A 22,416-nucleotide genomic window follows, 5' to 3' on the forward strand; every position below is an offset into this window, starting at 1 on the left:
CTCCTGCGTGCTGCGGTTTGGAAGCCGGGGAATTCGAGTCCGGACACAGCATATGGGCCGTATTGTGTGCAGGCCTTCTCGTTTGGGCCAGATTTATACATACACCCCGAAGAGCAGCAGAAGAGAGTAAAAAGGAATAAGTTCACTTCATGACCCTCAAATGTGATCGAAATCTAATCCATGACCCTAAACTACAAAACCGGATATCTCGACCCCCAATCTCCTAAAAACGGTGCAATTTGACTCCCTGGGCAGTTTTGGGAGGCAGTTTTGCTGACGTGGCGCCTACGTGGCAATATTGACCGAGTCTTTATTACAAGTGGCGTTGACGTGGCACCTACGTGGCGGTAGAAATAAAAAATATGCGTGGGACCCGTTTGTCATTTTCACACATAAAAAATATGGGGGCCACTGACATATGGGCCCCACATGTCATCCTCCTTCCTTCTTCCTCCCTCTCTCCTTCTCTCTCTTTCCTCCCCTTCTTCGGTGTGGGGAGCGGCGGTGATGGTCGATGGCGGTGGGGACGAGGTGGTGGGGAGCGGCAGCTGTGGCGGTGGGGATGAGGCGGAAGGGAGTGGCGGCTGTTTCGGTGGGGACGAAGCAGTGGGGGGCGGCGGCAGTCGGTGGCCATGGGGACGAGGCGGTGGGGAGTGACATCTGTGGTGGTGGGGACGAGGCGGAGGGGAGTGACGGCAGGGAGCGGCGGTCAGGAGGAGTGGCGATGGTGGTGGGGACGAGGCGGAGGGGAGCGGCGACGGCTGTGGCGGTGGGGAGCGGCGGCTGTGGCCGTGGGGACGAGACGGAGAGGAGCGGTGGTAGCTGTGGGTGTGGGGAGCGGTTCTCCGGCGAGTGTCACGCTCATGGCGCTGATCGACGAGATGGGGTCGGCGTCATGGAGGAAGTCGACCGGCGGGGGTTGCCCTTGGCGTCGTCAATGGCTGAAGATGGAGGCGGAGGTTGAAGGCGGCGGTCCACGCGCTCGAAGCCAGCGGCGCAGCCGTGCTGGCGTGGAAGAGGGAGGCGGCCACTTGGGGCCGCTGCGAGACGAGCAGGACGGCGGCGGCGGCGGCCACAAGTTCCGGCCTTCGAGCGCCCGCCACCGCCGCCGCTCCGGCCTTCCACCGCTCGCCGCCGCCGCTCGAGCCCACTGCCGCCGCCGCTCCCGCTGCCGCCACATGTGAGAAAGAGAGAGAAGGGAGTGAGGGAGGAGGAAGGAGGACTGACATGTGGGCCCCACATGTCAGTGAGCCCACATTTCTTTTTGTGTGAATGACTAATGGGTCCCACGTATATTTTTTATTTCTACCGCCACGTATGTGCCACGTCAACGCCACGTGTAACAAAGACCCAGTCAATATTGCCACGTAGGCACCACGTGGCGCCACGTCAGCAAAACCGCCTCCCAAAACCGCCCAGAGAGTCAAATTGCACTGGTTTTAGAAGTTTGAGGGTCGAGATATCAGGTTCTATAGTTTAGGGTCATGGATTAGATTTCGATCACATTTGTAGGGTCGTGAAGTGAACTTATTCCGAGTAAAAATACCAACTTTTCCAATCTTATAAGGACAACATGTGAAATGATCAAATCAAGTCCATTGGATTCAAGAATGTACATGCAAGTATACTACGAAGCGGGAAAAAAAAACTACCATGGCTCGAACTAGAACTGAAATCAGAAGCCTGTAAAAACAATGTTAATAACAATTAAACAAGACTGGCCCCTACGTGATCCTAAACACATCATAATCCCTTCTCGACCAACCATCCATCTGGCGTATAACAGCTGGTACACGTGTCAGACTACAGCACTGCTTCGCTGCCTCTCTATGCAACAGTAGTCATCGATGGCCCGCGGCAGCGGCAGGAGGAGGAGGATGAGGATGTTCTTCTGCCTGTCCGCCGGCGGCGGCGGACGGCGCGGGCTGCTCATCGGAGACGACGATCTCCAGCCGGTCGTCTGCGGCTGCCGCCGGTTGGAGCGCGTCGGCGTCCGACGACGAGGACGCGGTGGCGGAGAGCTGCTGCTGCTGCTGCCGGAAGGTTGCACGCGCGGGGGCCGGGGTGGAGGGCCTGGCGGCGGCGGGGGGGCAGTAGAGGGGCGGCGGCAGCATGGCGGCGGGGGAGGGGGGTGGGTGCTTGGCGTTGGCGGCGGCGGCGCGGAGGGAGGCGCGGCAGACGGGGCAGGTGGAGTGCTGCCTGAGCCAGGCGTCGATGCAGGCGACGTGGAAGGCGTGGCCGCAGGAGGGGAGCACGCGCACCACGTCCTTCGCCTCGTACTCCTCCAGGCACACCGGGCACCTGCGCGCGCGCGCCAAGATTACGTCAGTTTTCCCCCCCCCCCCCCCCCCCCAACAGCAAATTAAGCCGACATCAGAAACCGTATTGTCTTGCTTTTTCTATAAAAAAAAGGATATAAATTGTTTTAGAACAATTTAGAGTTTTGTTATTTGCTCACGGCATTCTTAATTCAATTCGGCACTTTGTGCGACAAGGAACATATACCCACCCATAAAAAATATTTAATATATATTGAAGTGAAAAATATGTGCAATGAGTAGTACTTAAAAAATAATCATATTTATCGAGAGAAAGAGGAGTTAAGATAAACGGAACCAAGCGTGGGAAGCTAATTAATTCATTGTATTGATTTCTCATTGGCAATCAATATAAATTCACCAGTATATACAAATATTCATTTAATTAAGATATAAGTAACAATACGACACTATAAAATGCTTCTCTAGAGCACCACATAATTAATGAACTATTATGACGATATATCAGGTTCCTTTTAAGGCCCTTTTTCTGCTGAATGGAATATAAACGATATATGCAAAAAAAAATTGAATGGTTGAATAATTGGTGATACTTATTTAAGAGTATACACGAATTTATTAACTATTATAAAATTTAAAATGGATTTAAAACAATATTTTAAGAATTTCATATGTAGCTCGAGAAGCATGACACTAAATAGAATGCGACGTCCATGGCTCCACCATTAGATAATGAATGTAGTGAAGTTGGTATGAAACTCAAGTGTGAACGTAACTATGCCGTTGATTTTTTTTACTCGCCCGCCCAACATGCGGTGCTTGCAGCTTCGCGAGGCTTCTACTGGAAGCTGCTAGCGTCTTTTGAGTACTGAAGTACGAATCGAACGGTTCATACAGTTTGCTGCCTGCATCTAACGGTGGACAATTTGCAGCTTACGTCGCTAAATTAGGATTCAAGAAAGATCAATTCTTTCACTACTTTAGATTTGCCAAGAGACAACTTCAACCATTATTTTAACAACTTCAACCATTATTTTAAGAACTACATTATGAAAAAGTAGTGTGCACTATCTACTGGTATAAAACAATCTGAATCATTGATCTCGTTTGATTAGAGGGTTTCAGATATATTACTACCACCTCAATAAACAACAATAGTAGAAACATGGAGGGTATTATTATAAAAAGAAAGATGCAAAGGGGTATAATTGTCATTTAGCCGTGATTAAACTTTTTTTTCTCCCTTTTTAGCTTTTCCGATAGAATATGAGCAAAGCCATCGCAATGAATGATTATAGAACGATTTAGCCAAGAAAAAATAATACATAAATACTCCCTCCGTTTCACAATGTAAGTCATTCTATCATTTCCCACATTCATATTGATGTTAATGAATCTAGACATATATATCTATCTAGATTCATTAACATCAATATGAATGTAGAAAATGGTGGAATAACTTAAATTATGAAACGGAGGAAGTAATAGTTACTCTTAATCATGGTATTAGTAAATTATTAATTTATCTATAATAATACTGGTAGTATAATACTACAGTATTTTAATATATCCTCTAAGAGAGTGAAAACTTTACGGAATACAATTTTACAGGTTGTGTCATATTGCAACAAAGGTAACGTAAGTTCAAAGTAAAATATGTCTATTGCAACTAAGGTAACATACGCTCAAAGTAAGACAACAAAAGTAAAATTATCCAGTTTAAAATAGAAACATTAATTAAAATATGGTTCAAAATATCGATATAAAAGATGGCCCAAAATTTACTTTTATAGAGAAGTGATATGTTCCTAACTTTGAAAGTCAAAACAACTTTTGGTAGGAGTACAATAAAGGGCAACATAGTACACTAAACAACCCCCTCCCTATTAATATAAGCCATAATTATAGTATTAGTGACCACTTTCGATCTGACTTTGTCTCTCTGGTACGTCAAGCACAAATGCACAATTGACTATTTCTGAAATTGATAGGCCATCATGGCCTTTATTGGTAAGATAAGGGCAGTTCGAACCCAGAGAACCACTAAACTATCTTGCTTCTGTTAACTAATATCCATAACCCATCATATAGTTTCCAGTTTCGAGGTGATCTTCCCCATTTTGCACTTCTACTTCAGTCTAATGGCAAAAAAACAGGTTTCTGTGACTTCGATCTTACAGAACATTATATTTTTTTTCAAGTAAAGCCAAGTCCAGATCATCTTGATTCTTAAGTAAAGCTAGCTAAATCCGCAAAATTCTTATAAATAAAAAGCAAATCCGCGCAACAAGACCGTTGCACTCTAAACTATATTTAAATTAAGAGAACATGTGATTTATACCAGGGCGAAAGCTATCAGCCAATGTACCTATTATCTCTTTATCAATCTATTTTACTCTCTCCGTTCTTAAATAATATTTACCATTTTAGTCTAAAGATTTATCTCATAAAACTTTCTTTTAAGTGGACCCATTAGACATTTTTAATACAACTTCAATATTCTTCTTCTTGTTTAGCCATTGAACCAGCAATGCTCCCTCCTCGTCGTCCTCATTTTCTCTTCGCATTAATGAATAACAAAGTAACATTTTAATCTCTTACTTAATCTACCTTTGACTCGCTAGAACAATCGTCCCTTAGGATGGAGGGAGTATATTGCTAAGAAAAGATAGTGAACCATCACATTTGTTTCGAGATCTTAGAAATTACTAAATTAATATATGAGGAAAACATAAATATTTGTAAAATTTTATCGCATTGAATCTAGATTATAACCTGAAAAATCGATCAATCTATATAGGTTATATACATGTATTTTTATTCATTATCTAAAAATAGTTATATACAATATAATTATATTAATTATATTTATAGAACTACAAATAAGACCCCCACATAAATACAATTTTTTTAAGGAATTAATAAAATTATTTTTCTAAACAATTTTTAATCTAGCTTTCTGTAATTGTCAACGAAATTCAGCAAGTTGTGATCGATCGTAAAGAAAAAGAAATGATTCAGAAAAAAGAAGAGCTCTCTACTGCTAAAAAATAAAAAGAAAGCGGCCAGCTGCCGTAAAAGGAAAAGGGCCACACGAATTTTGTTTCGCCACGCCATCGCTAGATACGCTCGCGCACAAAGCGAATTCGTCTCGCCTGACGTGATGCATTTCTAGCTAGCTACTGTACTAGCTAGTTGTTGTTGGTATTATCCGCGACGAGAAATTAAATTTGGTCGAATAATCGTGGCATGAGCGCGTGAGATTAAAGCCAATTTAAAACCCAACAAAAAGAGGGAAGGATTAATTGGTGGTGCCTTAACTGCGATTCCTCCAGCGCCGCCGCCGCGCGAGGCCGCGAGCCGCCGTCGCCGAACTTGGCCGTTGGGAAGCTCGTCACCACCGCCGGCTCCAGCCCGCGGATCCCGCGCTCCACCTGCGCGCGCGCGCGCCATGCGAACCGATCACAAACACGCTCGTACGTACGTAGCACGAACGATCAACGAGAGGATGGGGTTGCTGCGTACGTACGCTGAAGGCCGGGAAGGCGTCGCCGTGCGCCGCCGCGGCTGCGGCGGCGGATTGGCCCGCCCTGAGGTGGATGCGGGCGCAGAGCAGCCTGACGAAGATGAAGAGCACGAAGAAGGCGCTGACGGAGAAGGCCATCACCGTCGTCACCGTGTTCATGCTCATGCCGCCGCCGCCGCTCGTCGACTTCTCCGCCGGCGAGGACATTCGCCCTCCAGCATCTCACTCCGGGCTCCACCACCACCACCACCCAATCCGCGAGCTCAGCTAGCTCTGGATTGGATGGTATCCTCCTCCTCCTCCTCCTCTCCTCGCCGTCGGAGAATCAACCAATTAACCAATCAAGCAATCAATCAAATCAATCGACCAATCCACAGCTCCCCGCCGTAATAAAGTGGAAGAGGATGAGAAGGGCGGAGCGCATAGCGCATAGCGGCAACAGCGAGTGTGTACTCGCCTCGCCTGCACCCGCCTCGGCCTAGGGAAATTGTTTTGTTTCCGCTACTGGTAATAATCTATGGTCGTCTGCCGATTAGTTGCACGCTAATCTATCATCGTTGAGACTTGAGAGGCTAATAATCCTCAATTGTTAAGGGGGGGGGGGTTTAGACTGATGATTACGCCCACTGATAATCAATCAATGGATGGGTTAGTTTAATTAATGAACTTAGCAGCTGCTGCTGCTGCTAGGTGGGACCTCGCTTTCAGACGTCCCCCGCGGCCGCGGCCCGCCCCGCTCGCGGGGTCGTGGTGCCCATGCACGCGCCCGTCCACGTTGCGTGTGTGATTGATGCGTTTAGCCCAGCGACTAGCTGCTTCGCCGTGCCGTGTCCACGCGCTCCCCTCCATCGCCGTCGCCTCCTCCTCTCCTCGTTTTTTATCTAGATAATTACATATTTCCTCCGTTTTATTATATAAGTTATTTTAACATTTCCTATATTTATATTGATGTTAATGATATATATGTCTAGATTTATTAACATCAATATAAATATGAAAAAATAATAGAATAAATTATATTATGAAACGGAGGGAGTAGAAGATACACACGCGTGAACACATGTACACATTGATTCAAAGATACACCACTACACATACCCAGGTAGAAATGTAAGTGGCCCACGAACCCACTTATATATCCTACACACGGCCGGTGACACGGGTGGCCCTTGCTGACGTGGGCTATCCGTGTGCGGAGTGCGGACGTGGCAAGTACAACCGGATCGAGCGGATGGCACGGCACGGCGGATCGCGGGTGAAAAACGGTGTCCTTTTTTTTTTAACTGTGGTTTCATTAATCGAAGCGCCAAAGTTCTTTTGAGTACCAGGTACGTGTTCAAGAATAACATGATGGTTACAACACGTAGTATGACAAACTGCCCCGGGACTTGTCGATCGATGAGGCGAGGTTGGAAAACTTATAAAAACTGATCGGTCAGGAATACGTCAACGTATTTGATACTGTTTCCTCTGAAGAATCCAGTTCAGGAATAAAGCCCCGAGGAAAAAAAAAGAGCTTGATGACACGATCTGTCAATTAGTACGCATTTGCTGCCAAATTAATCCTGTTTCGAGCCCTCTAATTGGGAAAAAAAAGGATTTCTCTTGACAATGACGTTGCAATTAAACTGAACCATACAGAATAGATAAACTCGTGATCCCATCAGCTATATCAAACGCGACGACACATGTGAGGTCACACAAATTTGGCTCATCCTCGTGTCATAAAAAAAAAGAAGAAATTGCACACTGCAAACAAGCTCTTTGTGGTGGCAGCCATGGGCCCCCAAAAGCCCAAGTCTAGTAGAGGGACTCTACCGTTTTGTTCAGCTCTTCGAGCTTCTTCATCCGCAGCTGCTCGCTCTCGCCCACAAGCTGCTCAAGATCATATGGAAATACTTAATGAGAGTATAACATAATAAATTCAGAAGAATAAATATATAATGTACCAAAAAACATTACTATAAGAACTGCAGCGTGTAGTAATGATCTTCTGAATATATTATGAAATGGGTATTATAATACCCACTTCACAATATTATTCGTCTAGTTTAAACTTTACAAGTTGTTCCGTGTTTATCCATCGAGTAAATTAAGATATACAATTGTGTATTTCCACTGTCTATCTTTGCTATAAATGGTGAAAAAAAAAACTTAATTAATTAACATATATCATCTGCTAGTGGGAATCTTGCTCCATTAACGGTGGTTAGGCATTTAGAGGAAGTTTTGGACAAATATACATTAGGCCCAACCTTGTTGATGAAGATTTGAGACAAAGGCTGGATGTTGTCTTGTTGCTTGGGAATTTTGGGCTAGGCCCGAAAATTATAACTGGACCTTGAAATGGAAGTAGGCATCAACTTTAAACAATTTTGGCGCAAAAAAAAAAACAGAAACCTCCATTTGGTACTCCATGGGTAGGTGAAAATGATTGGAGGATTCTTGTGATTGGTTGAGAAAAGAAAGTAGGTAAAAAAATTAAATAGAGAATAGTTATAATTGATTAAGAGAAGTTGGTAGGTGTAAAAATATAGCTTCCCTAAAAAAAAGGTGTAGAAATAGATTCATTTTGAGACAAGTACTAGAAATAACTATATTTTAGTACGAATGTAGTATCAAGCTAGCTGTTCTTTGTTCTCACCCTTACCTTGGACTATTCTCATATAACTACTTCGGTTTTTTAAATATGTTTTATCAATAAAGGTATTTTAATCATGTCTTATCTTTTTACATATTTATACTATTTTTTTAATAAAATATATTATCAAACCTCATGTCGAAAAATCAAAGTCATATATTTAAAAACGGATGGAGTAAATGGTACTACGGTTGTTAGTTTCCTACATATTTTTTATGCAAACATTTCCATTTTATATTTAGATAATTGGAATCACAATTTTTTTTTGCTCCAAATAGTTCAAAGAATTTTGAACTTTTCAATGAAATTTGATCAAAATTCAAGTCAGTCCTACAACTATTTTGACTGAATATATATGCTATCTTTCCTGGGTAGCTAAAAACCACTGAAAACCGCTCTTCTGTCACTCACCTCCATCAACCTGTTCACAAGCGTTGCTTTCTCGTTGCTCTTCTCGTTGTAAGCCTCTAGGCACGCCTTGTATTCCTTCTCCTGTTTGTTTTTAGAGGGGAAAAAAGGGTTAACGCCCGGCGCATGCGGTTGAATTCGTCGTAACAAACATGTATGTACAGCTATATTGCTGAAGAAGAAGAAGAAGCAGCAAAAAAGAAAAAAAAACACAATGGCATCCTCACCTTCTTGAGGCAGTTCTTGCCGAGCGGCTTGAGCTGGCGGTTCACCTTGTCGATGCGCTTCCGTATCGTCTCCACCTCCCGCCGCGTCGGATCCGACATCACCTCCAGCTCCTGCAAATCAACCAACAGTTTAGCTTGCGATCAGAGATGATCGATCGCCATGGCGGACACAGGCATGCACGGACGAACAGTCGAACACTGACCTGGCGGATGAAGGCGAGGCGCTTGGTCTCCTCCTCGACCCGGCCGAGCATGGAGAACACCTTCTCCCGCACCTCCAGCTTCTTCCGCTCGATCTCCTCCTCCTTCTCCTTGAACAGCGACAGCGCCGACCGCGACGACGACTGGTCCCACTCCGACGACCCATCCTCCTCGCCGCCGCCGCCGCCGCCGCCGCCGCCGCCGCCCCGCACGCACACGATCTGCATCTGCTGCTCCCTGCCGCCGCCGCCGCACTCCATGCCTCTCGCCTCTGCAGGTGCTTCTCTGCTGCTAGCTGCAACCTCTCTCTCTCTCTCTCTCTCTCACCAACCAATGCTAACCTTACCGCAGCGAGCAATGTGTAGGAACTAGCAGTAGCTACCCTAAGCTAACAACTCCTCTACCTTCCAAGCCTATTTATCTCTTCTCAATCTTCCTTCCTGCTGCCGCTTGGCCATGTTGATATGCACCTTTTTTTTTTCTTTTGCTGCAGAGGATTAATGGTTGAGTACAAGTGTCCTACCTGCAGTCTCAACCTTGAAGCAAGCAGCGGCAGTGCGTATTAACAAGTTTATCAATGGCTTAATCTGACTATATCTTCATGCATGTGTCAGTCATAGCAGCTCATGTCAATGATATCATAAGACTATCTACTAGGGATTTGATGGAAGAGAGGACAGCATGATTTCACGTACATGTGATGTGAGCTGGGGAGCAAACTGTGTTAGGTGAGGCCACTGTGTCAGGGGTCGAGTAGAAGTAACTCCTGCGCAAGCCGCCCAAGTGTTTCATTCTCATGTGAGCCAATGCCTACATGTGCACTGCAGGTTGCAACCTGCCTGCTGCTTCCATTTTCATTTTGCTTGCTGCAGGTGTATCCATCTCTGACTTGGCCTTGCAGCATCAGAGACTCGAGAGTTGTTTTCCTCTTCCATTTTGATATGTCCTTGCGTTGTTATTGGGTTAACATCTCGGAGAGGAAAGCTGAGATGTCTCTTCAGCCTTCAGGGATGGGAGTGCTGGTGCTTTGTGATGAAGCATCCCACACATTTGTGTAGCTGTGCTAGTACTCAAGATGAAGTAGCAGTCAAGGATAAGCAGAACAGAGTAGGACCACACGACCTGTTTAGAAGCTGACATGGCCAACAAACTTTGACTACTAGAAAATCTCACCTTGAAATCACTGGAACTCAAAGCATTTTGCTTAATGATGGCTAAGCCCCGAACATGATTCTAACTTTTCTTTTTGAAAGGATAAACATGATTCTAATTAACTAAGCATCAAGATTCAAGCATCACAAGATGTACAGAAGTGCAGAACTATGTATAACTGGCAGTTCGAACGGTACCAACAAATATACGGGGTTCATGGTTTCGTCGCCGTTCGACAGCCATAGATAATTACAAATAAACGTTTCTTTCCCTCACAAACTAAAACTACAAATTGGGAGCGCAAAGCACAAAAGCAAGCTGTCTAGTCTATCCGGCATTCATCGAAGCAGAACCTAGGAAAGCCGTTCACAGATTGCTGGCAACTAGTTTTTCTTGCTCCTTCGCACTAGCAGCCGCACACACTTGCATGCTGCCTCTTGGTGTTCTCATTCCGCTGGAGCATAGACAACGCAGGTTCTGCTAGGAGAATAAACTGAGAACGAGTAGGGCCTGTTGTCATGTGAACAATCCTGCAAGGAATGAGCACAACAGAGGTTAATAAAGAGCACACAATATACGGTACGCAATTTCATCTGAGCAAGACTTACGGCAGTGAAGTGCTCTGCAGTGTGATGGATCCTGCCAAATCCACCAAAGAGTCCAGCATCTGAGTCCAAGACCACCTGATAGAAAGCAACATAAATTATTTTGCAGTTCAGCAACCAACACATCCAGTTCGTCTGTAAGAAGCATGAACGCGCTGCAAAACTGACTAGAGGACTTTTGAGTAATTTTTACTGGTTATTTTCAAATATATGGAAGGAGTAAACTATGGCAGGGTCAACATAATGGGCACGACTAGTGTAGGTAAATATGAAGTGTTGATGATTACCAAGAACTTCTTTGCTCGTAATTCCTGATTTAACACCAATCAATAAATAATGGCACTTGACATATCCCAGAGACCCAGGGAGAAATATTAGTTACAGTACAATTGGAGACGTACATAACATGAAATTTTTTTAGTCCACATTCAATATTTTTTAATCTGAATAGGAAAAAAAAATGAATGGTTGCAATTTGAGGATCCAGACCTAGGACTATCGCTAACAAAGGCAACTCCTTGACCACCGGGGTGCATATGCAAGCATAGTTGTCAATCTATTTTATTCTTGGGCAGAAATCATACAAATCCGATTTTTTTGGCATTTTGCCATTTTCTACTTGGTTAACAGTAAGGTCGGTAAAGCCTTACCTAGTGAACAAAAACTATAATTGATCACGGGCAATGCACAAATAGCTGCATACCTTATATTTCCCTGGCTTTAAACAACCAACACGGTAGTCAAAATAGCTGTTACTCCAATGGAAGTTGAACACAAATACCAGATCTCCCTTCTCAAATATAATCATCTTATCCTCTTCATGCTTTCGAGATATGTACTGGTGGTCTGATGTCATGAACTGAAATAACATAGCCATAAGAAAACCCCCATCAGTGTCAGAGCAATGTTAAAACAAAACCATCATTTTACTTGCAAAGTTTTTCCTATAAATACAAAAAAGAAATTCTATGAAGGGAAATATATGCATTATATTATTGATAATGCATTTATTCATCAATAAAAATATAAAATTACTGTCCACATAGCCCATGCAAACAAGACAAAATAATTTAATTGGCATCGAACAAAGCTGTCCATTATTTAACAGTATTGATTACTATTGCAATGATTGGAAGACATGAGAAAACATAATGATGCACCTAGATAATGACAATGGGAGCTATTCCTAAGAGTATTGGACATAATTGCATAATGCACAAGTGCAGCTCGTCATTTCACCATATATTTCAAGTGGTTTTGGATAAATAGTTGACATAGCAAGTATCAGTAACAGGACATAAGCATAATGGCTCATATTTGTGCAACCCCCAGAAAAAGATAAGTGATAAATACAACATACCCCATATTTTTCCTCGAGAGACTGCATCGCGCGGTCAAACTCTAGCATGCCACGATACCTAAGATAGTCCGCATCACCCTGACAAAGCAATGAAAAAACTTACTGATCCATAACAAAATCATGGTTCAATGTTGCTGGCCTCGCACAAATGTTAATGTGAATAAAAAGGAATTGATGAATTAGATGAATTGTCATAATGGGACCTTCATGATTAAAACACTGCAGAAGGGGGTAAAAAGATATCTAAATTGAATCCAGGGAATGCAGAACTTATTTTCATCAATAATCAGGTGACAGAGCAAAGAAAGTTACCAGGTCAAATCTTCGACGGCATTTATCATAACTGTTGTTATTCCCTGGGATGAATTTACCATTTGGAAGTACTTGTGGAGCTCTTGGAAAATCAATCCATTCTGCAAAATAAAAGGTAGATCAATGGCCTTTAAGCCAATTGTTTCCCAGAAAATACTAGGTGACAAGAACCATTGTCATCAAATGAGAAGTTGATATAAAATAAGAAACAAACATGGTGTGTGATTGTTATTAAATCTCACCAGGATGTCCGAACTCATTTCCCATAAAGTTAAGATAGCCTTCTCCTCCTAACCCCATTGTGATAAGTCTAATCATTTTATGCAATGCTATTCCACGATCAATGCTAGGTGTTGCCGGTCTGTCCAGAGCCATAAAATCATACATATCCTGCATAAGTACAGTATGTGAGGTTCTCATGCCAGTATTCATTAAAATTCATACATATCCTGCATGTATATGCATTTTCTCAACAATTAAAACTCAAAGAACAACTCTATTATCTCAAGAATAGTACGGTGATACACTGATACACAAATATGTTTTAAGTATTAAAACAAGGAAATAACATTTTCCAAAGAACTAGTAAAGAATAGAAAATTCATAAATACATGTTGCAACTAATACAAGAAAAACTGGGTGTAGACTGCAGAAAGCCTAAAGCTATCCAACTTAAAACACTGATCTAGCTGTGGTTTTCATACCGTTCTTACTATCCACAATGAATGCATTGAGTATATTTGAGTAAAATCAGTACAAATAATTATCAAGGATATATTAAAGAGCCATTAGTTACAGTCCTAATCAGTAAAACACTAAAACCTAGAGATTGATGTGTGGTAACCTTGTCCATCAACCAGAATGCAATAGTTTTGTCACCAACTAGTGCTTGATCATGACTTTCAGCATAAGTAACACACTTCTCTGACCACCTTCTGTTAGTCAGTGTGTGCACAATATCACCCATCTTCCAAGATTCATCACTTTGCCTGTGTAAAATAAAAATTGAAACTCTGGCACCACATCTTTCAATTAAAGGATACAAAATAACAATCTTTCCCAGTTTCTAAATAAAAGCTAAACAGCTGACAAAAAAGTGAGATACGATGAGCATGGGCATTTTTATACCACATAATAAAGGAGCATTAAAAATGTAACGTTGCCAAGTCAAACTCTATAAGTTGGTAGTTGCATCTTATTTTATACTAATAATGGAACTCACACGACCACTGTTCATATGACCAAATCCAGCACATCACATTGGTAAATGCCTATAACCCTATATATGAGTGATCTTTTTTTTTTTTAAAAAAAAATCAAGGGCAGGAGTTATGCCAATTAACTTCAGAAGAGAAATAGAGATATCATGGTCAAGGAAACCAATGTATACAAAAAAGAATTTAACACAAGAAAACAGTTTATGTTCATTAGATATGTAATTAGTATTTCTATTAACCAAAATTTGAAACACTTACTTGAGGAGTTCAATCCATTTGTCAGGAACAGCCATATGAAGGCGATAATCAAAACCAACCCCACCATCTTGAACAGGAAGGGCAAATGTAGGCATTCCACTGACCTGAAGTAGTTATATGCCATTTAACCACAGAACAGTTGAAATTAAGTTATCTTTTGCAATAGAGTTAGGTTTACGTATGGGATTTAGAGTATTGTTACTACTATTGCAACTCTAGACCATACAGGCGACAGGCTGAGCAAGTGGTCTGCAGAAGTGTGTCTTCTGTGATCAAAGTGTGGAGTCAATTGACCACCTTCTAATCCAATGTCCAGAAACACTACAGCTATGGTGGACAGTTCTATGCGGCATTGGCCAATCCCATTGCTTCCCATCAAATGAGCAGCCCTTCCTCGTATGGTGGTGCGACAGCCGAGACAAAATCATAGCGGCCCAAAGATGAGGGTTTGACACCATCATCATATCCTGGTGGCCTGGACGATACAAAAGGAGTGGAAAAACCGGGTTTTCAATGGTCAATGCAAGACCATGCAGGAGATAGCGGAGCTAGTGGCATCGGAGGCCGCGCCCTGGAGGGAGGCAGGAGCGCGCATCTAGGTGGAGCATTTGGTCATCAAATTGTTCCGCGAGATATTACTATATGTTTCCCACACCCATTTTTCTTCCTTTCTCCCTGTACATAGTTGCTGTGCCTGTTCTAACAACTTTTCCCGATCTTAATACAAAAGATACGCATTTTGCGTATTCCCAAAAAAAAATGTAGACCATACAGAGCTACTGTATAACTTGCTTTTTGTACTTCACAAACTTCCAGGGAGGCTGGATTTCCCAAGAGAAGAAAAGGTTATGACAGTATGGCACCATGGAACATGCACAGCTGTTTTTGAGGACACAATTATACTCTCTTTTTTTACAGAAAAAATGTACTCTTTTTGTTCAGAAATATGTAAATTTTTAGAATGCACGCGTTCATATTTCAAACTTCTCTAACTCAGAATAATATATAAAAACAATCAGGTTATTCACATGCAAATGGTGCCATTATATTCGTCACGAATTTTTTTCATAACAATACATTTGTATAATTCTTTACTAACATACTCGTATAACATTGATGGTCAACTTCTGTACTAGAGACCAGGTGGTCACTAATCTTTGGTAACTATCATTACTCCTTGCTGTTTTCTAAGCCCAAGGAAAACAATTTCTTGAACCAGCGACATAATTTGATCAACTATCAAGATGGGGTTAATAGTAAATATGTAACACTAAGATTGGAAAGCTAAGCTTTGGGTATACAACATTATGAACTAGAGAAGGCAAAACTGACATTAGCGTAATATGCAGTGCAAGCTTTCAACTTCTTACTTAAGCATGTCTAGATGCCAAAATATTGCTATAAATGCATGCTAAAGAAATGAGTACATAAAGACAAATATAGTCAGCACTTACATCTTCACCGATGGTTATGGCCTCAGGATAAAGTCCATGAATTAAATCATTTACCAGCATCAAGTAAACTACTGCATCAGCATCAGTGGCAAATCCAAAGTATTCACTGTAGTTCCCCGTAAATGCTACCTAAAATAGAGGGTGGAATCATAAGATAAAGGTTATGACGCAAATAAATATGAAATTGTAACAGATAGCAACTGCTAGGTTTGACCCCATCATAATTAAGAAGGTAGTGAAGATAAAGTAATGAAAACGAAGCAATATACTTGTAATCCATGATGAGTGTACATCATTGAGGTTACACCGTCAAATCTGAAACCATCAAACTTATACTCCTCGAGCCACCATCTTGCATTGGATAGTAGAAATCTTAGAACCTGTATAAGGATAAAAATGTTGGCAAACACAATAGAGATTAATGCATATGAATAATGATACTTTGTAAAGGGAAGTAGCGATTAACGTGTTCCTTACTTCCCAATTCCCATAGTTGAAAAGGCGAGAATCCCACATCCAATGATGGCCGCGTGAACCACTATGAAAGTAATGCGTATCTGTACCATCAAAACCGTTCAACCCATCTAGGGTATTATTTGACGCATGGCTGCAAAAGGAAAAAAAAGGGGCAAAGGTAAAGCTATTAGGTATGCAGCTAAAAGGGGACTTAGTAAATCAACACAAAGGTTAATATTTGAAACCAAAAGGGCTTAGAACCCAGAGGCCAATGAGCTAAACTTTGGGCCATGGTGATTGACAAATTTTGGCATGTAAATTAGTTCTAGTTGTTGTCCACCAGAAAGCCAACAAAAGATGTCACGAATAAAATATTAATTTGAATTCTCAAATTCAATAATTGAATAGAAAATATGAATGAAACTGTTTAATTCATTTTCTTCCCATCCTAAGATAAACTCGAATGCTAGCCAATTTAAATTGTGAAAACTCTTATACTGCAATAATTCAAGTTAAACATGTTGCATAAAAGAGAGAAGATCTACGGTTGTAGATTAGTCATAATTAGGGTTCACCAACATGAGGGCTAGATGTACTTTTTTTTTATAGAACAGAGAATCATACCGTTAGCTAAATACCCATGAGTAGAAGTGGATTTTTTTTAAAAAATATCATAAAAATGAAATGAACTATGCATGAACTTCTCAGGAAAAAAATTGTAATTTGTAAGCAATTTGGAACCAAACATTAATCCACAAACAGCCTAGCCACATGCATAAATGATCTATTTATCCACAGAAGATCCCACAAACTCAAGAGGTGGTGGTATAATGGCAGACTTACCACCACAGCCTTCTTCTATATTATAAGGACTTTCTTTTATCTCTGTGGCCACGCCTTACTAACTTAGATATGAAAGACCAGTTAACAAATACTCATTCTGTTCACTTTTATAACGCATATTTTGATTTCAGAAAGTCAAACTCGAAAGATTTTGACCAATAATTAGTTGATATACAAGTATATTTAGAGTATAAAACATATACCACTAGATTCATACCTCAAAGTATTTTCACATTATATTGGTTTTATAGCTATGATAAATATATTTTATGAGAAATTAATTGTCAAATTTCAGTCATAAATACTTTCTAAAATTAAAATATGCCTTATAAAAATGAGCAGAGGGAGTAATTAATTACCTGTGAACAACATCCATGAGCACAACTAAACCAAGCTCATGAGCTTTATCAATCAATGACTTTAAATCTTCTGGGGTCCCGAAACGACTACTTGGTGCAAAGAAATTGGTGACATGGTACCTGAAACAAAAGTAAAAAATCTGCATTGCTCACCCATAATAAAAGTCTTAATTGACAATTGAAAATTATCTCAATAGCCATTCATTCAAAAGGTGGCGAATGTCATTTGTTACAGTTCAATTGTACCAAAACAAAAGGGGAAACAAAAGGGGTCAGTAACAGCATTGTTTCATGAGTATAAAAGGAAGATAAAGATGATAAGAAAGATGAAGCAGTTTATCACATTATACAAAGGGAACAAGGAAGATGAAAGATAAAGTCTAAAAGCATATATATGTAAACTGCAAAGACAAGAAATAAATCCAGCAATATGTAATTTGATCACCCAAAGCTTCCATAATATGCATGCTCTTGAATTGCCATTATTTGCACTGCATTGTATCCAAGCTTTTTGATTCTTGGAAGCACCTCATCCCTAAAGTTTGCATACGTGTTGATCTTTGGCTCCTGATTGCAATATTAAAATTAATACCAGCCAGCATAGTACAGGAAAATCATAAATTACCAACAGACGCCCAAAAAAAAATGTATACAAATGGTAGGCATGGTGTTATTCGCTATTTTTTATTATGTAATAATAACCGTACCCGTTTGTAAGAAATACAAACATAGATTAATTAAATATACCCTATGTTAGCAGAAAACATAAATCAAAAATTATATCAGTGTAAATATCAGTAATTTGTTTCAAAACATCATATTTGAATCAACCATCCAGCAAAGGTTATATAAACGGCTAATTGTTGACGAATGTGCAAAAAATGTGCTGATTGTATTAATATATTATTACAGAGGAAACTTGTAACAACTTATCACTGCTTAGAAGTAGACAGTTATAAAAATTAAGGCTAACAGCACTTTAATATAATTCTAGAATGTAAGTTAACTTGAACTGTATATGGCTAGTAATTAAAAGAAAAGATGCATTACCGTGCTACTCATTCCAACATGAGTTTCGTATATCCGCAATGACTTTGGTCTTTTAGGTTGAGGATGCTTGAATATGTACTTCTCCTGCATAGTCATATAAAACATTTTAATAACTAGATAAAAAGAACAATCTAAAGATGCCAACAAAAAGAGAAATTTCCAAGAGTCCAAGGACATTACAGAAGTATTCACAAGTACAAATGAAGCACTTTTTTCAAGGAACAAGAACATATTCAAATGGCGTGTGCACGTGTTGGGGGGGGGGGGGGGAGGTACCTCTTCAGGAGGATCATAATATATTCCATTGTATGGGATTTCTCCTGCGGCCTGCACAGAGTACTTGATCCAGGCAGGAATAGAATCCTTTATACCAGATGGAGTTTCCATTCGCACCTAGATGACAAAAGGCATGCTTGATACAGGGAGATGCTCACAGGCCCAGAGCTAAAACACTGGCCAAGCAGGATAAGGAATTACCTTTACACGTGAGCCATGTGGAATAGGAGATGAGCCATCAGCATTGTTAGGCAGAAAAATCTCCCAAACACCAAACTCATTCTGGAAACAGTTGCATTAGATATGAGCATCGGTAACTACCAACTTACCAATCATATGGAATTACAACACTAGGTCCATGCATTATTAGTTACAACCTCAAGCTACTCATCTTCTCCTATCAAGTCCACAAAAACTGCAAAATACATCTAGGTACTAAAGAATGTACATGTAACATACACAACATTAATGTACTACCACTACAGTAGCATCAAAACCGATAACTAACAGTTAACTCATGGCAACAGTCAATAACATATAAGAGTGTGCATGATATATATATATAAAAACTCAATCGGCGGGTTAAGATGGCCCGCAGCATGAAGCTAAGTTGAGAACCCCACCCCTGAACGCATCGCACAACCGGGATTGCTCAACCTCACATGGGGAGCACGCTTCTGCCAGCATTTGCAAGGAGGGATTTAATTTTTTTTGTGCGAAAATCCAGGTTCGAGTCAGGTTTACCACTGCGCTATACATGCGTTCGCATGATATATCACTAGCTCAACTCTAGAGTATAGATGAAACCAATGCTATAACCAAATAAATTAGTTAAAGAAATGTAAACAAAATATTTTTGAAGAAAGGAAGGGCATATTTGTGAGCCTGTGGGCTTACTTTGCTCATGCGGTCTGCATTTGGATTCCAATTGTTGAAGTCACCTACTAATGCTGCAGACTGCAATTGGAAGCAAAAATTAGTTCTTAACAACGTCTAGTCAAGTACATTGACAAGTTGTTCATCTGAGAATTATAAATTCCATACAATCTGGAATATCTCAGAATATATGGCATGGTAATTATATCTACATGTACTAGAAATATGGAACTAATAATGTAGCATTTTAGGTAAATGGTGAGACTATCAAAAGAACATACATGTGCCCCGGGAGCCCATTCTCGATAAGTGACACCTTCAGCACTACATGGGAAGAAGGATGAATATCACTGAGTTATTTTGTTACACCCAGAGAAGTGATGTGCGGTTACAATGTAAAAGAAACTATACCTGTGATTAAATCCAAACTTCTCATAACCGCGAGAAAATGTTTCCAGTCCTCCTTCATACTGATCAATGTCTGAACGCAGTCTCCTATATAGGCTATATCTGTATTCAATCAATTAAAGCATAATCAGGTTTCTAGTAGAGTTAGCATGGGCATATTGACTTCATCTATGCTCCCTCCATCATAAAATAAATCAACTTTCCAAGTTCACGTACGAAAGTTGTTTTTTCTAGGACAGAGGGAGTATAACAATGATATAAAAGAAAGGAAATAAAGTTGTTGTCCAGTTGACAGACGTCAGCAAGGTCTAAAACCCATTATGTATTTTACATCATAGATAACTTTCAGATTAAATATTTGCAAAATTAATATTGCATTTCTTAGTTCTGACGCCATCCTATCACTCTTTTGTTTGGTTTGCAGTACCGCCCCAACCCAGAACCACTGTGAAGAGTACTATCTATGTATTATTAGTACTATTTACTATGTATGTCCAATATACTCATTTGACCATTAACTTTTTTTTTCTAACTATATGTTGACTTAAAAATTCTTATAATGGTAAATCTATTTTTTTTTCGCACATTAGTAGTTTAGGACTCTTGTTAAATTTTAAAGCATGACTGAATGATTTCTAAAACAACTTCCATTTGAGAACAGATCAGAGTATATATGCAGGACTAAAGATAAAACTTCAAGAGTCTCATCAGCTGTGACACGTAAGTAGTTATTTGCATACATCTTGTGAAAGACTGAACAGATGGAGAATAATAAAAACATAACCTAATGAAACTATGTGATCTATAAAGAAGGGCGGAAAGCCATACCGATATTCAAGATGGTACTTATAGCCATTAAGCATAGAGTCCATCTGGAATATTTTTTGCCCATCTCCTGTTGGTGGGACAACTCGTGGTTTCTGCTCAGCAGCTAATTCTTCAACCACTCTCTTCACGCCTTCAACGTCACTTGCTCCAGATGACTCAATCTCAACTTCAGCTCCAACCTCCGTGCTTAATTCATCATCTAAGGCTGGCAACTACAACAATGTACAAGAGATAAAATGTTCAGAAGTAAAACATAATGACAACTGAACGGAATGAGCGACAACAAGCAAGACTCTAGATCAATCCTACGCATATGGTGTGCCCTTTGAGGCCTCATATAGGGTGCTCTAGACCTAGATCATATTATCATTATGCACGCAGACAACTAGTATGGACTAAGTACATAAAAAAGGACTGAATCACTGAATATATCATAATCCCGTCACAAACAGAAATCAACACGTCTCAAGACGTGGACTGCGTGAAATGTATATGATCTCGTAAGGTAGCACTGCACAAGAACATGTCTCCATTTTCAAACATGACATGCAAAATGCTGTTAGATATGTAGCAATAGTATTGTCAAGGCAGGATGAATCATGATCACGCACCTGCAGATCGTCTGAACCTGCTGAAACCGGCATCCCGTCGCTCTCGCCCTCGGGGATCATCACCTCCCCTGACGCGCCCGCCGCGCGCACGGCCACGCGCCCCCCGGAACCCCCCACGCGAACGGCACCTGGACACGAGACGCAGGCAAAACCAAAATGAAGATCACGACGATTTACCGCACCCGCGGCGCGACGCGACACGGCACGCCACCTGGTCGAGCCGAGGCGCACGCGTGGCGCGTCGCGGCGGACGAGAACAACAAGGTGGCGCGGGATCATTACCGGGGAATCTCCGGCCGGAGAGCAGCGACCGCGACGTCGGGAGCTCCGCCGCCGCACGCCAGCTCCGGGCCCCGGCTGGCACGGGGAACCGCACGGCCCCCGCCCGTAGCCCCGCCGCGCTCCCGGGAACCGCAGACGCCGGCGCCGCCATCTCGCCCGCACCGCAGCCGGATCGGATCCCCCGGCAACCCCCGCGCTCTGCTTCCACCTAAACCCTCCTCACGCGAGAGCCAAAGCGAGGAGGCGCTGCCTGGTGGTCGGTGTGTGGGTGTGCGCGCGTGCGGGTGCACTGGTGCTGAAGCTAGGAGGAGCGGAGGGCGCCGCGCTATATAGAGGACGAGGAGGAGGAGCTCTGGTCCTGATGGAGCGAACCCCTCACGCGAGAGTGGCAGCGAGGCCGCCCGAGGGTGGGTGTGCGATGCGTGCACTGGGGGGACGGGGGCGGAAGAGGCGGTTGCGCGTCGGTCCAACCCGCGGCGCACGCGAGTCAGGCGGCGAGGGCGGAGGGCGAGGCTTTTCCCCTCCCCCCTCGCGGTGAAAGCGTCGGTTTCCCGTGCGCGCCCGGGCGTCGCGTTGCGTTGCGGGGGAAGGGAGAGGAGAGGAGCGCGTCCATGCCATGCCAGCCGCTGCTGCCAGGTGGAAGGTGGAGGGCAGCGGCGCGCGCGCGCGCGGGGAGGCAGGCGGAGTCACCACCGATCGAGTTGGCGTGGCGCGGGCCGTGCGGCACGGCGCGGGTTGGGGAGGAAGAGGAGAGGAAAAGGAAACCAACGGCGGGGAGGCTTTCCCT

General features: G+C 42.2%; 3 protein-coding genes across 3 annotated transcripts; all 3 read right to left on the minus strand.

Annotated features, from left to right (window-relative positions):
* Nucleotides 1–1,581: 1,581 nt before the first annotated feature.
* Nucleotides 1,582–6,271, minus strand: LOC9270933 (RING-H2 finger protein ATL80). Its single transcript, XM_015770321.3, has 3 exons — nucleotides 5,809–6,271; nucleotides 5,601–5,713; nucleotides 1,582–2,301 (listed from the first exon to the last, which is right to left on the minus strand). The coding sequence occupies exons 1-3, from the start codon at nucleotides 6,010–6,012 to the stop codon at nucleotides 1,842–1,844; spliced, it is 777 nt and encodes a 258-aa protein (XP_015625807.1). The 5' UTR covers nucleotides 6,013–6,271; the 3' UTR covers nucleotides 1,582–1,841.
* A 1,117-nt stretch (nucleotides 6,272–7,388) lies between these two features.
* On the minus strand, nucleotides 7,389–9,679 carry LOC4329531 (uncharacterized). The gene is made up of 4 exons (XM_015769249.3): nucleotides 9,285–9,679; nucleotides 9,082–9,192; nucleotides 8,858–8,938; nucleotides 7,389–7,680 (listed from the first exon to the last, which is right to left on the minus strand). The coding sequence occupies exons 1-4, from the start codon at nucleotides 9,540–9,542 to the stop codon at nucleotides 7,606–7,608; spliced, it is 525 nt and encodes a 174-aa protein (XP_015624735.1). The 5' UTR covers nucleotides 9,543–9,679; the 3' UTR covers nucleotides 7,389–7,605.
* Nucleotides 9,680–10,587: 908 nt separating this feature from the next.
* LOC4329532 (1,4-alpha-glucan-branching enzyme 2, chloroplastic/amyloplastic) lies at nucleotides 10,588–22,211 on the minus strand. Its single transcript, XM_015772017.3, has 22 exons — nucleotides 21,630–22,211; nucleotides 21,348–21,475; nucleotides 20,737–20,948; nucleotides 19,912–20,010; nucleotides 19,782–19,824; nucleotides 19,522–19,581; nucleotides 18,826–18,906; nucleotides 18,625–18,741; nucleotides 18,349–18,432; nucleotides 17,744–17,865; nucleotides 17,299–17,418; nucleotides 16,118–16,247; nucleotides 15,910–16,020; nucleotides 15,641–15,769; nucleotides 14,187–14,290; nucleotides 13,556–13,700; nucleotides 12,954–13,101; nucleotides 12,712–12,812; nucleotides 12,400–12,477; nucleotides 11,743–11,898; nucleotides 11,043–11,117; nucleotides 10,588–10,964 (listed from the first exon to the last, which is right to left on the minus strand). Exons 1-22 carry the CDS (start codon nucleotides 21,778–21,780, stop codon nucleotides 10,881–10,883), a joined length of 2,478 nt encoding a protein of 825 aa, XP_015627503.1. The 5' UTR covers nucleotides 21,781–22,211; the 3' UTR covers nucleotides 10,588–10,880.
* Between the last annotated feature and the right edge of the window lie 205 nt (nucleotides 22,212–22,416).

The sequence above is a fragment of the Oryza sativa genome, chromosome 2, assembly GCF_034140825.1.
Source record: "Oryza sativa Japonica Group chromosome 2, ASM3414082v1".
NCBI lineage: Eukaryota > Viridiplantae > Streptophyta > Magnoliopsida > Poales > Poaceae > Oryza > Oryza sativa.

Excerpts from the sequence above, each read along its gene's own strand:
- LOC4329532 (XM_015772017.3), bottom strand. The coding sequence starts at position 21,780 with ATGGCGGCGCCGGCGTCTGCGGTTCCCGGGAGCGCGGCGGGGCTACGG. Across the intron at positions 19,582-19,781 it reads AATGGGCTCCCGGGGCACAT|TCTGCAGCATTAGTAGGTGA; the intron begins GTATGTTCTTTT and ends TTCCAATTGCAG. Across the intron at positions 14,291-15,640 it reads CCATAACCATCGGTGAAGAT|GTCAGTGGAATGCCTACATT; the intron begins GTAAGTGCTGAC and ends TAACTACTTCAG.
- LOC9270933 (XM_015770321.3), bottom strand. The coding sequence starts at position 6,012 with ATGTCCTCGCCGGCGGAGAAGTCGACGAGCGGCGGCGGCGGCATGAGC. Across the intron at positions 5,714-5,808 it reads ACGCCTTCCCGGCCTTCAGC|GTGGAGCGCGGGATCCGCGG; the intron begins GTACGTACGCAG and ends GCGCGCGCGCAG. Across the intron at positions 2,302-5,600 it reads GCGGCGCTGGAGGAATCGCA|GTGCCCGGTGTGCCTGGAGG; the intron begins GTTAAGGCACCA and ends GCGCGCGCGCAG.
- LOC4329531 (XM_015769249.3), bottom strand. The coding sequence starts at position 9,542 with ATGGAGTGCGGCGGCGGCGGCAGGGAGCAGCAGATGCAGATCGTGTGC. Across the intron at positions 8,939-9,081 it reads GCAAGAACTGCCTCAAGAAG|GAGAAGGAATACAAGGCGTG; the intron begins GTGAGGATGCCA and ends AAAAACAAACAG. Across the intron at positions 7,681-8,857 it reads TTGTGAACAGGTTGATGGAG|CTTGTGGGCGAGAGCGAGCA; the intron begins GTGAGTGACAGA and ends GATCTTGAGCAG.